Source organism: Thunnus thynnus, chromosome 14, assembly GCF_963924715.1.
Source record: "Thunnus thynnus chromosome 14, fThuThy2.1, whole genome shotgun sequence".
Taxonomy (NCBI): Eukaryota; Metazoa; Chordata; class Actinopteri; order Scombriformes; family Scombridae; genus Thunnus; species Thunnus thynnus.
This window is the reverse complement of record NC_089530.1, coordinates 16,091,696-16,104,400: the sequence shown is the minus strand read 5'-3', so window position 1 is coordinate 16,104,400 and position 12,705 is coordinate 16,091,696. Positions and strand designations below refer to the sequence as shown.

The 12,705-nt window shown below is 41.1% G+C and overlaps 1 protein-coding gene across 8 annotated transcripts in view; it reads right to left on the bottom strand.

Annotated features, from left to right (window-relative positions):
• Window positions 1–12,319, bottom strand: part of pax2a (paired box 2a) — a 31,386-nt gene extending 19,067 nt beyond the window's left edge. Inside the window, exons 1-6 of one of the 8 annotated variants that reach the window (XM_067610206.1) lie at window positions 11,713–12,318; window positions 10,086–10,251; window positions 8,865–9,062; window positions 5,216–5,301; window positions 4,892–5,011; window positions 3,858–3,902 (exon numbers count right to left, since the gene is read on the bottom strand). In XM_067610206.1, coding sequence (XP_067466307.1) covers window positions 3,858–3,902; window positions 4,892–5,011; window positions 5,216–5,301; window positions 8,865–9,062; window positions 10,086–10,251; window positions 11,713–11,755 — 658 coding nt within the window. In that variant the 5' untranslated portion in view covers window positions 11,756–12,318. Of the gene's footprint in view, window positions 1–3,857; window positions 3,903–4,891; window positions 5,012–5,215; window positions 5,302–8,864; window positions 9,063–10,085; window positions 10,252–11,712 lie in introns of all 8 variants that reach the window. The other 7 variants (XM_067610207.1, XM_067610211.1, XM_067610212.1 and 4 more) reach the window with 7 other exon arrangements.
• Between the last annotated feature and the right edge of the window lie 386 nt (window positions 12,320–12,705).

Here is a 12,705-nt window from a genome sequence, read left to right as displayed (position 1 = left end):
AGAGAGGCAGCAACACTGCCATGGCTGTTAAGATCCTGTTATGTTGCAACGTGTTTAAGAGCTTTATTAATTCGATTTAGCACCACCAACCAGTGTAGTGACTGTCAGCAGGCACAGTGATGCTTATTTGCACTCACCGCCATCGCTGAGGCTGCGTCGATAGTATTTTGAAGCACATTTTATTTACTTGGATTTAAATTGTGAGAACCAGGCCAATGCAGAAAGTTTATAATAAGTAAATAAGTATACAACTATTTGGGAACAGTTTGTGACTATAACATCAATAAGAGGGTTGCTCTGGTGGTAGACCAGGTTGGCTAGTAATTGTAAGATTGGTGGTTTGATTCATGGCTCCTCCTGTCGACATGTTGAAGAGTCTTTAAGCAAGACACTGAACTGCTTCCAATGTGTGTTTGTGGGGAAAAAATGTAAGTTGATTTGGATAAAATAAAAGTTTCACATGTTTGGACTATATTGCAGAAATCACCATCTTATCAAGCCACCTTTTTATAATTCAATCCTAAAAACAAAATAATCTGCCATTTTCATCTAGTTCCAGTGCAAATCAACTTGTTTCAAGAATTCTCTGAAAATTAATCTTGAAACAAGAAAGGATGAAGCAGATTAGTGCTAGAAAACTTTATTTTAGAAAAATATATTGGTTTACACTGGAAACAAGCTGAAATATTCTTACTGCACTGGCATTTTTTAACTTGTTTTGTTGCATCTTTTAAGAAACTAACACTCAATTACAGACCAAAGATTTTTTTTTACAGTGCACCTTGTCTCTCTTTCTCATTTCATCATCTTTTATTGTTCTTTGTCCTGCTGCTCTACCCTCCTCTGGACCAGTCTGTCATTTAGCGGTTGCCACCCTGTGTGGCAAGTATTTGTGGAAATGCAATTAATGTATCCCTTCTTTTCTCTTGCCTTTTCTCCCTCCTCAAGCTGAGTAATGCATCGCTCCATTAATTCTCGGCATCGCTGCTCGTAATTGACTTTTCTCTGACATGATTCCTCTCCATTGAATGAATTCCCTCTCCTTATATTTTTGTGACGGATCTCATTGTATATTGTTTACAACTATATGCAAGAAGTCGTGTTGCTGAATGCAAATGGTTAACCCACAAGACTCAGAAAGAAGAAGGATGGTGATAAGAAGAGGAATTGAATGTTGAAGAGAAAAAATGGCAGAGATAGACCAGAGAAGGAGGAGGGGGAGAAACGCAATGTGGACCCTTTTGTGTCCCCCTCTGCTGTCGGGGCCCTAACAGCTTCTTGTCTCTATGTTACGCTCTGTGGCCCCTCTCAAACCTGGGCTTTTCTCTCTCACACACACCCCATCAGGGCCATCATGGTGCTCATGATTTCATTTATTTCTGCTTCGCTCTGGATACATTTATTTTCTAAAGTGATCCGCTATTGACTCATTGTCATGGACTGGCTTGACTAGCCAACCAGTGTAGGCCCAGGTTAAAATCCATACACTAACTGATTTAAACTCCGCCAGTGGGTCATATGTGTTAAAAGATACACACCGGACAATCTCCAAAAGGGCCAAGTATCAAATTTGAACAAATCAAAACAGCGACTGTATTCATTTTTTCTTCAAGCTATTGAACAAGGTTGATGTGACTCCGGCTGCTGCGTACAATCGTTCTTTTATGTCATGAATGAACAACCTGCTAGGTCATATTTTCCTTTTCCGGCTCACACACTCATCAGCTCCTTCTACACTCATCCCACACCCACGCTACAATCACAAGTTATGACCTTTGCTTTCTCCATCTAATTTATCACTGTAGCTCCCTATACTGCCTGTCCTCCCCAGAGCTCCACTGGGCTCCATCCAGGATGTGGTAAGCCAGCTATTAGAGAAGCTGTTATGTCACATCAACCTGCCTGTGTACAGCAGCAAGGTCAGGAGTAACCTGTCACAGTGTGCAAGACTAGGAAAACACTGAATTTAAATAGAGCAGCTGATAAAAAAAACAGCATTTCCTTTAAAAAGAGAACAAACCAGAGCAGGTATGTCTCACTCAGCTCGATCATAATAATGAGCTCAAAAATCACGGAAGGGCCAAACTTTTTAAATGGACGTAGCACCATAATACACATTTGACAATCACACAGCAGTTGTCACCCAATCCTTCTCTCTCTCTGTCTTTTCTTGGCTTCTACTTCCTCCATAGGTTTAAATGACTGAGTGAGAGCATGCTGTACAACAGGCTAATTTCCCCACTTCACTATTAATGCATTTGGCAGGAACAACATTCCATTTCCCGTAATGAGATACACAAATAAATCTGGCTATGGATAGATTTGAGGTGGGGTGGTGGTGGTGGTGGTGGTGATGGTGGTAGGAAGAGAGGAGAGGGGTGAGGAGGGGGGGCAAAGGAGGGGGCGCATTGAGACGCATTCTCCCAGCACTGGCATAATTGGTATCGCTGCTTGCAGACATGCAAACCAATCTCTCCACAGATAGGGCTGAGACTCTCTCTTTTCCCCCCTTAAGGCTATTTCTTTTGTCTTTTCGATAGCTTGCACATCCAAGATAGAGGGAGGGAGGTGAGGGGGAGATGTTAATTTGTGAATTAATAGCTTTTCTCTGCAGAATTGCAAATTCTTTAAAATGTCACTATGTTCACTGTGTGAGGAGCATCTGAAGCCACAGAGTTACAGACACACACACACATTTCCATGCACAGATGTGTGCATATATGCATGCACAAATCCAAAAACTGATTCTTCCTCAACTCTCATTGAGGCTGCCAGGACTTTTTTCATCCCTCCTCCCCTCATAAACCCACTTTTTTTTTCTCACCCCCACCTCCCTGCTCCTCTGTCTCTCTTTTTTTCTCTCCTCCCGTCTTCACTCGAAGCTGTCCAGTGTAACATGCTACTTTTAATTTGCAATAACACATGACAAGGACAGATTAATGGCTCTTATGGCACCTATGTCCCTGAAGCTCGTCTTACGGGGGACCCAGTGTACATAACACGTGTCACACTACATTATCTCTACAGCCCTCCAGTCGTGGGGACCTTTTTCTCCCTCAAAGGGCAACCATTGACTTCAGCCACACCAGGATCACACACCAGCAGCATCGCGACACCAACAGTATGAGGACTGTGCAGAGTGTTTTTCAGGTTCATCATGGTGAAATTACCACAATGTAGGCACAAATCTTTGACTCGTTTTCAGATATGCAACAAAGTCCACTGAGTCATTTGTAAAATATTCTAAAAAAATATGAAAACTATTTGCTGCACTAGTTTTTAATTTATTTATTCACTGACTTAATTATTTTTTTTTACTAATTTGTGTATTTAATGAGGTGTCTGACAATGTAACATGTTAAAATTATAGCAGGTAAACTACTGCTGTGACACTTGGGCTTAGCCAGCTCATGAAGGCCTTTTTGCTTTTTTTTTAATGCTGAAATAATAAAACCTTTTTTGGCAATTGGAAATTACCATGAATAACTTAACACAAGAGCTGCAGTGGGTTTCTTGACATCACAGGCCAAATTAAGAGGAATCATAAAAAAGTAAATTTTAGTTTATAACAATTTACTTCTTGTTGTTGAAATCCAAAGCTATAATTTTAAATTAGCTACATGGTGCATTACTGTATATTGAACTGCATGCCATTACATGTAAAATATGATTTTCCACAGTCAGTTTAGCTTAATTTATTTTAATTTCTCAGGAGATTGTTTATTGGAAAAAAAATCGTCCCCCGCCTCTTTCCTCGTAAGCTCACAACCCCGGAAGAGCAAAAACAGCAGTCAAGAAGAGAGTATTATGATCTGATTAACCAAAGCAAAAGAGAAGGTTGTCTAACTTCAACTTACAATGTCCTATTTTCCTCCCATCCAAGTGGTTGCCACTCCAGAGAACTAAAGAGACAGAAACATAAAAGAAGGAAGTGGCCTGTTTTGATGAATGTTCTTTGAGATAATTTTCAACCATGTCATCCCACCATCAGCCACCTCAAAGCAGTACCCCAGAATCAAACATGCTCGCACACACACACACATGTACACACACACACACACACACACACACACACACACACACACACACACACACACACGCGCAGCCCCCACCCTGCCTCCACCGGTCTGTTCCTACACCTGTTCAGGCCTCCACCAGGGACATGTTAATTCATAGGCATTAAAAAAGCCAATTGTTTGCACAACCGATAATCTATTAGCCCTCAGGCAGTGTGTGTCCACTCTCTTGCCTTGCCTAGGAATGAGAAATTCTGGCTTGGACCGGATAGGCTTCCACTTAATCTTTGAGCGTATCTAGGTCTATTTGCTTGCCAGTCCCCTGGTAGTGTATACTTTAATATAAAGTCTTACAAAAATACTTCATATTGAATGTTTTCATGCTGTTCAGCACCGCAGAATATGATACAAAAATATTAATTAGTCAAAAAATGCATTTTGTGCGTTAAGTAAATGGTATTTAACTGATACTATCATGGCAAAGAATCACACTTTTTCTGCCTTTTGTAACATTGTAGAAATGAAAGCAAGAGCCAGCAGCATTGATGCCTTGCCAAGGGGGATTAGAGTTGTATGACAGCTATATGGGATATCTACAGTATGTCTGGTATAAAATTGAGATGCAGCTCTGTAGGCGTATGGTAAAGCGTAGGGCATCAGAAAGCTGATTGAATCACAACACACTCTCAACACTCGCCCTGCCTGATATACAACATAACAAGTCACTGGAGACAGCACACAGAAACACACTTGGCTGCAGCGCTGTCATAAATGCCATCTTCTTCACACACAGAAAAAAAAAAAAAAAAAGTAGGAGACGAGTGATGGAGAGAATTAAAAGGACGGAAACAAAAGGGATCTTGTATCTCCCTTACCATCGTCTCGTTTCCTCTTTTCGCCGTTGGAGCGGGGGATACCCAGAATGCCGTTGATGGAGTAGGATCCTACGGGATCGTTGGAGGCGCTGGTCACAGTGGGGGAGGCTGTGCTGGGCACTGATGGAGAAAGCTGAGTTAGTGGGTGTGCACAGTATGTATGTATGTGTGTCTGTGTGAGTAGGTCATTTGTGTGTGTGTGTGTATGTGGGTCAGTGCGTATAAATGCTTATGTCTTTTATTTCTAGTTTCTACCACAAACAGCCGCCCTGATTGGCTCATTTGACTATGCTGTAATCTGTGCGTAGCCTCATTCATGCTCACCTATGGTGTGACCGGGCGTGGAGAGCGGCGTGACAGATCCGTCAGGGGAAGGGTGGAATTGCTGCTGGACTTTGGTGCGGATAATCCTGGTAAAGTGAACAACAGACACGGATCAATCAATACTGCTTCCAGAGCATGGAGATTTCACACCGGCCCAGCCGCCCCGGGACACTTAAACATGGCACATCACGTCCACTTACACCTGTGCATGTACAAGTGCTCCATCGTTTGGGGCGCTTGTATCCTCATATTTGGGGCCCCCGTCACAAATAGCCAATCTTTGGGCTTTAGGGGCAATCTCTGTGCTCCTGTGTGAGGCTGAATAGGAGCTGCCCCCTGAGATTGTGGATTCAATCTAGCTGGATTCTGAGGTTAGAAATATGATAAAGTCCCCATACCAGTAAGATGTGATGTGGCGGGAAAGTCTTCATTGCACTTTGGTCTGAATGATCTTGCAAACAAAGCATGAAATCACATCAATTCACCTCAATGATCAGCTTCACTGACTCTACCTGGCCAACTCTAATAATCTCCCTCTCCTGCTCCCCACTCCCTCTTTTCTTCTCGCTCTCTTTCTCTCTCCATCTCTCAAACCTGATCTTTCACTCCTCTCACTCCCACCCTCATCTTCTTTTCTCATTCTCCCTACTGTCCAATGTGCTCACTGTTTTACTGCCCGTGTTTCACACTGTGTGTCTCTCACACCCCTCATCTCTTTCTTTTCCTTCTTTCTCTCTTTACTCCTCTGCGATTCATTTTTACTATTCCTCTCTGTCACCTCTCTGGTGTCTGTTGTAGTTTTTGGTCTTTTTACTGCACACAGGAATCCTCCAGGCTCACTGAGGATCACAGCCTATTGATTGGGACTCCGGGATAGAAAAGTTGACAACAAATGGCAGCGAGGAACAGCAAATGCAAATGGAGATCTATAAATAATATCTGACAGGAAAGCAATAGTGTCTTATTGGCCCAACCTGAGACCAATGCCACATCCAATGTCTTTCTTTCTCAAAAAAAAAGAAAAAAGAAAAGAAATTAAAGCAGCAGTCACAATAATCTTTAAACTTTAGAGTTGTGCATTTTATAAAACAGTTGTACGGATGCAAAAACTAGAGGCCTAAGATAATTTTACATTTGTAAATTTGAGGATTGCTGTAATTCTTTTAGTAAAACTCACAGTACAGTGGGATTTACACAAGCTCAGCTTTAGCTCTTGGGACATGATCGTATTACATTAAGCCATGACCATGGTAATCTTTTGATTGACAGACGAACGTGAGATCATTGAATAACAATCAGCGTTGTCTACAGACAGAAATCCCACATAGAAGCCCTCTCACTCGAGAGATGTGACAAAAAACAGACTTTTACAGACTGCAGATGAGGCAAACGACGTTCTCGTGTGCATGCGGCACTGAGCAATAAGCTATCAATTCTGACTCCGGCAGCTATAGGGGTTAACTTCCTCAGGGGCAAAATGTACATCAGACTCTTTTCATTCCCCTCGCTATCTCGTGTGTCCTCCATACTCTCTCCTTCAGGCAGGGCAACAAAGGCTCGCAGCCTCCTCCAGAAAACACACATCAATATTTTATTTGAATTTCTAACATCTCACCACAACAGTTATCTGACCTCATGACTCGAGGGAGCCTCATAAATTCAAGGAATTTGTTTCGAGTCTATGTTGTTGATATTGAATAAGCAATTTGGATGGGTGAATTAATGACTTTGGCGTTTGGCTGTTGTAGAAAAAAAACACAACATCCCCAAAGAAATATTAAAATGTGGATCAATATGATTGAAAGCCGCTCAGGACCTTATGGGTACGCCTCTGTCCACCGGTCATGGTGCAGTGGGTGGAAACTCCTCTCTGCGGCAACAAAACAAAGTGCAACCCTGTCTCTGTGTAATCTTTAATAATTCATGCAGGAAAAATGTGTTTAAAGCCAGGACATCCTCTTTAGTCAACAGAGCAGAGGTCAGCCACCTTAACCACAAAGACCACCAGGGGTCCACTGTCTCTTTCTCTCCCTCTGTCTGCCTCCTTTTACTTCTCCACTTCACGGTCTTCCTCCCCCACATCTTTCCCAACACTCCTTTCCACAACAACACTTATAACCAAAAAAAAAAAAAAAGCAAGAAAAACATGAAACATTTAAAAGTGCACGCATAGTGAGAATTAACAGGGTTTAAAAGAGCTATGGTTAGATTTTTATAGACAATCTCTGTAATTTTTAGGCTTTAAAATAAATATAAATTAACATCTTAAATGCTTGTGGAATGAAATAAAAATTCAAGAGTGAGACCTACTGATTGTTATGTTAGGATCTGTGAGGCCCTGCTTTAAGAATAAAAATTTCACAAGATCTGGTGTTAATTATTAATGCGCAGGCCAACTTAGTTTCAAATGACACAATTTTCTCCTAATAGTGCTGTTTCACACAACTCAAACTGAGGAGATTATCATATTTTTTTCTAAAAGTATTCCATATATATATATATAATATACATACTAAAAACATGTTTTCAGTTTTAGGAACAACAGGTGAAAACAGAGAACAGCGGCAGAGAGACCTGTTGAAACCACAATTTCCATGCCTGCCTAATTTTTCTAAGATTTCTCTCTCTTTTTTTGAGGATATTCATCCATCTCCTGCATTTAGCTGGATGTGTTATGAGACTCTCTTTAGCTCATTAAAATGTAATGCCGATGACCAGCTCTCTGGAACAGTGCCTCCTAACCAAAGTTCTTCACTCGCCAGGCACTATGGGGCTTTTTTTTTTTTTTTTTTTTTTTACTTTGCACACATGCACTGGGGTTTTCGCCGTCCTCTGTCTAAAGATACTTTGTCCACTGCTTGTCCCACTTCATGTGAAAAGGTGAAGGTGTAGGGTGTCTGTTTCTTTATCTGCTTCAGTGGAACAGAAACTCTTTTATAGTACATTCACGCATCAACACTGTTTTAATACTTGAATTTTTCCATCTTCTATATTATTCTAGACTTCTTTTAATTATTCTGTAATTAATTATGATAATATCAATAATATTAATTATGTGTGGTTAATTTAGAATTGTCCAACCAAAGTAATGTGTGTTCTGCTGTTGCTCCACATGCACCTCGGTGTTAGAAAACAGAGCAATTGCTTGGCAATAAAGAGTCTGCCGTCTCTGTCGCAGTGTGGTCCGCGTATTGAACGACTTTGTTGGGTATTTCCCTCTGCCTCTGGATCTGGTTACGCGGTATTGATCGGTTTTTATCGAGACAGATGTGATTTTTCGTGGCCCCAGCCTCCGCTCCCGTGCTGGCTGTGTTGTGGAGGGCCACAGAGGGGATTGAATTGCACGTGTGAGACCACCCCGGATAGGCTTGGCTGGAATTGACTATAGTTCAATGGCTCTCTGCTTATTTTCTATTTATTATATAGGCTCGATTTAAAGCATGCACGCATGATAAATGACAAGATTTTTTTTTCGCTCTTGCTTCTTATCTCATTTTTTTCCCCCCATTTGTATTTGGCACACAAATTTTCTCTTAGATGCATGCACACATTTAGGAAGAAATAATAAATCATTTTCTCTCTATATGTAAAAAAAATCTGCATGCCTTCTCCAATAAGATAAAATAAAATATATGTTTTATGGACCTACCTGTTGATGGATGAAACGCTGGGGACAGTGTCGTTGTCGCAGACGCCCTCAGCCAGTAGTCGGTCCCTTATCTCCCAAGCGAACATGGTTGGATTCTGGCGCTTATAATCTGCTATTTTATCCACCACTTTCGGGGTTGCAACCTTTGGTTTGGAGCCACCAATGACTCCGGGTTTAATACTGCCGGTTTCATAGTACCTGCATGGGGACAGAGCGAGTGTTCCTGAATGGATCCCTCCTTCAATTCAACATCCAGTCAGTCGTCTGATTGATGGGAAAGGTGGCCTGAAATCGTTTGTGTGGAAACAAATCTGCGCCGACCTTCTGCAGTTACATGTAGGGCAAAATATTACCTACAAATATGATGGCGGCTTTAATCTATTAATTAGTCTGGAAGTGTGCTGTTATATGGCCCTAATTGAGTGTCAGCTGGAGGGTGAACAGAGCGGATTTTCAACAACAAAAAAAACAACAAAAAAAAGCAGTGTAATTAAAATCACACAATAAGCAGTGAGACGGACAGAACAAAGGACAGTTTAGCTGTAAGAGCACAGTTTAGACCTAATTTCTAGTCTCTATGAGCTTATAGTAGCATGCACGACATGCCACCATGACCTACTGGTAAATGTTGGTGACAGACATTCAGTGTGTGTGAAATGAAAATACCTCTGAAATGCCTTCTGATAGCTGAAAAAAATATATTTCAAAATATTATCTCACAGCATTTGTGCTCTGATGTAAAAAAAAATTATGTAGAGCTAATTTCTCAGGTTTAAACTTCGCACTGATGAGAAAATATAGGAGCGCAAAGAATGTGTTTACGGTATTTTTTTAAACTGAAAAGTCGTTTTTCAAGTGACCTCATGTTACTTTATGGTATTTTCTTTATCATCTGTGTCTCCTATAATTTTAATACAGCCTCATATTCTTCTGGGGTATTTATTATCCTTAATGTTTAGCTGTAAACTCTCCTCCTAAGATTTATTTCGTGATTATGATGCTTTTCTTTTGTAAGGCTGTAGGTGATGGATAGAAAATTTCGTACGTAGAACTGCTGTGTTCAAGCAAAACAAAAAACAAAAAAAAAGAAAGAAAGAAAAAATGACCTGCCTATATAACCGATGACTGAGGCTGAAATAGAGCTGGGTGCGCATATACGAGCTAGAAGATTGATGTTTGACACACATAGGGCTCTGTTGGTAGTGGTTTCCCCCCTTTTACCTGCCGAGGATTTTGCTGACACAGCCGTGACTGACCCGTAGCTGTCTGGAGATGTCGCAGGGCCGGACGCCCTGGTGGGCCAGCTCCACGATCCGCTGCCTCACCACGTCCGGGAGGGGTCTGCCGTTCACAAACACCCCGCCGAGCTGGTTCACACCGCCGTGCCCTGCGTGGGATACAACAGCAGCACAGGAGAGCATAACATTACATACCTGCAGGAGACACGTCCTCACATTTTGGTTTTCTGTTATTGTCTGGGAGAAATGCACAGTGTGTGTTTCATGTTCTTATTTTCTATCTAAAGGTTAAATCACATTACTGTTAACACACACACACACACCTACAGACACAAACAAATACACATACAAATACATTTTAAACTCCTGTTCTGAACGATTTATTAGTGGATAATAATAATAATAATAATAATAATAATAATAATAATAATAATAATAATAATAACAGTAATAGGAATAAGAATAAGAATAAGAATAAGAATAAGAATAAGAATAAGAATAAGAATAAGAATAATAGTTGCTTAAAAAACATAGTAGAAAATGAAGCAGCCTAATAATAAAAAATAATAAAATTCTGGTATTTTTGTTGCTTCCAAATGCGCAAAATAAATTCACTTTCAGGGCTCTTTTGGAACAATAACAGCAGCTCTTCTCTCCCTGTCCATTGGCCTGGTTAGGTAATATTTTCCAAGATCACCTCTTCCACTGCAGCCTAACACATGTCGCACATATTACGTTTCAACCTGTTTAATTTTCCTTGCACAATTATTGTAAATAATTAAAATGAGCTTTGATAACTCATATTACAAACGCGGATGGTGCGAATGAGAGGAGGAATAAATAATTTACGCAGAGTCCGGGTCTTCTTTACCCATATCATATGGAGGAAAACATATAAGGAAAACAGCAACACTTGGAGCAACTGTTTCAGTTTTTTTTTGCCGTCAGTTTTATTCTTTACCACCTGAGTTTAAAGTGAGGGATGGTACATAAAGTGACACGTCAATTTACACACAACGTGCTCTTGTCTCTCTCTGCAGTAATGTCACAGGTGATAAAAAGCTTTGTATTTAAATTAAGGAGTTTCCATTTTCTCACTTAACAGTAAATGTAGCTGTAAACAGCTCATATATTCCCATGTCAGTTTATCTCTATAAGACAAAGCTTCACACAGAAAAATCAGTGCTGAAAAAAATAAAAACAAAACACTTGGATAACACCTGTGCTTTTAAGAATTAAACAGAGAATTCTTTGTTTAAAAATGTATCATTAATCTAAATAGTTTCTGTGCTTCCTACTTTAATTTCTATAGTCAGAATTAACATTACTAAATCTATTTTTAAAAGACTCTTCTGGGAAAACTTTGCCAATGTTTTTTAAGAAGAAAAAAATAGTTGAAGAAAAAATGGCAAATACTAACATGTTAAATGTTTGAGAGCTGTACTTCACGTTGGAAAATAACACGTGATAAACTTAAATATTAAATACATAGGTTGTATATAAGGCCATTTTAAATGTATTACTGCTGGTTTTCTGTGCAAATCAGCCCGCAGGAATAAAAGTCACAACACAGAGCTGTTGTTGTCTACAAACTACTTCAGTATACTCACGGTGCATCGCCGAGAAGGGGTCTGCTTTGCAGTGAATATCCATTGGATAGCAAAGGAAAGAAAGGTAATCGACTGAGGTCGCCGTTTCGCCTCGGTGGTGCAGCTTTAAAGCAATGAAAAAACAACAACAACAAAAAAACAACAACAACAAGGATTTATATTTTTGTGTAAAACAGTCCGTGTGGGAAGAGTCCGCAGGCTGCAGCAGAGCACAAGCTTTACTGGCGGCGATGCTAAGTTTTCCTCCTGTTTGAAGTCTAAACTCAAAAGTCTGCAGAAGGGCTGTCAGGTGCAGCGCATGACCCACGCGTGTGCAGAGCGCACCAGTCGCAGCAACATCGGCTCAAACCGGGTCACAGTTTGTGTTTAAAGGACATCATGAGGAAAACAGAAAAAAAAAGAATAGCTGAGTTTCCACGGGTCCGCTGCGGCCGAAAAAATCCCTCTCCTCTGCCGGCGTGGATGGAGGACTCTGTGGTTTAATCAGATAGGGGCGGAGATGACAACAACATGGACACGGCGAAGTACAGAGCAGTGTGTCCCCCTCTCCTCCGGAATGGGCTGTGCCTGAGCGAAGCTTTGGGCTGAGAATGAAACCCCTCTCCTTGTGTGTCTGTTTCTAAAAGCTGTAGTCCCACAGATCACCCCCCCCTCCACCTCCCCCCACCACCCTCCCCTCCTCCTCCTCCTCCTCCTCCTCCTCCCACCTCCATCCCACAGATCCCCTCGCATAGAGATGGATGACTTGTCAGACAAAGGCAATAGATTCCAACACTTTGTGATTCGCCCACGTAAAAACCTGCAGCTCAAATGAGGAGGTCCCTGCATCCGACAGCCAGGAAGGGGAGGGAGACGAAATGGGAAATGATGAGACTTTGGGGTGAAGAATCAAGGAAATTAAAGGCAGGGGGGTAGAAGAGAGGTAAAACACTGTCAGGCTGGTGTGTGTTGTTTAAAGTGATGCTTCTTTTCATATGAAGGACTCCAAATAGA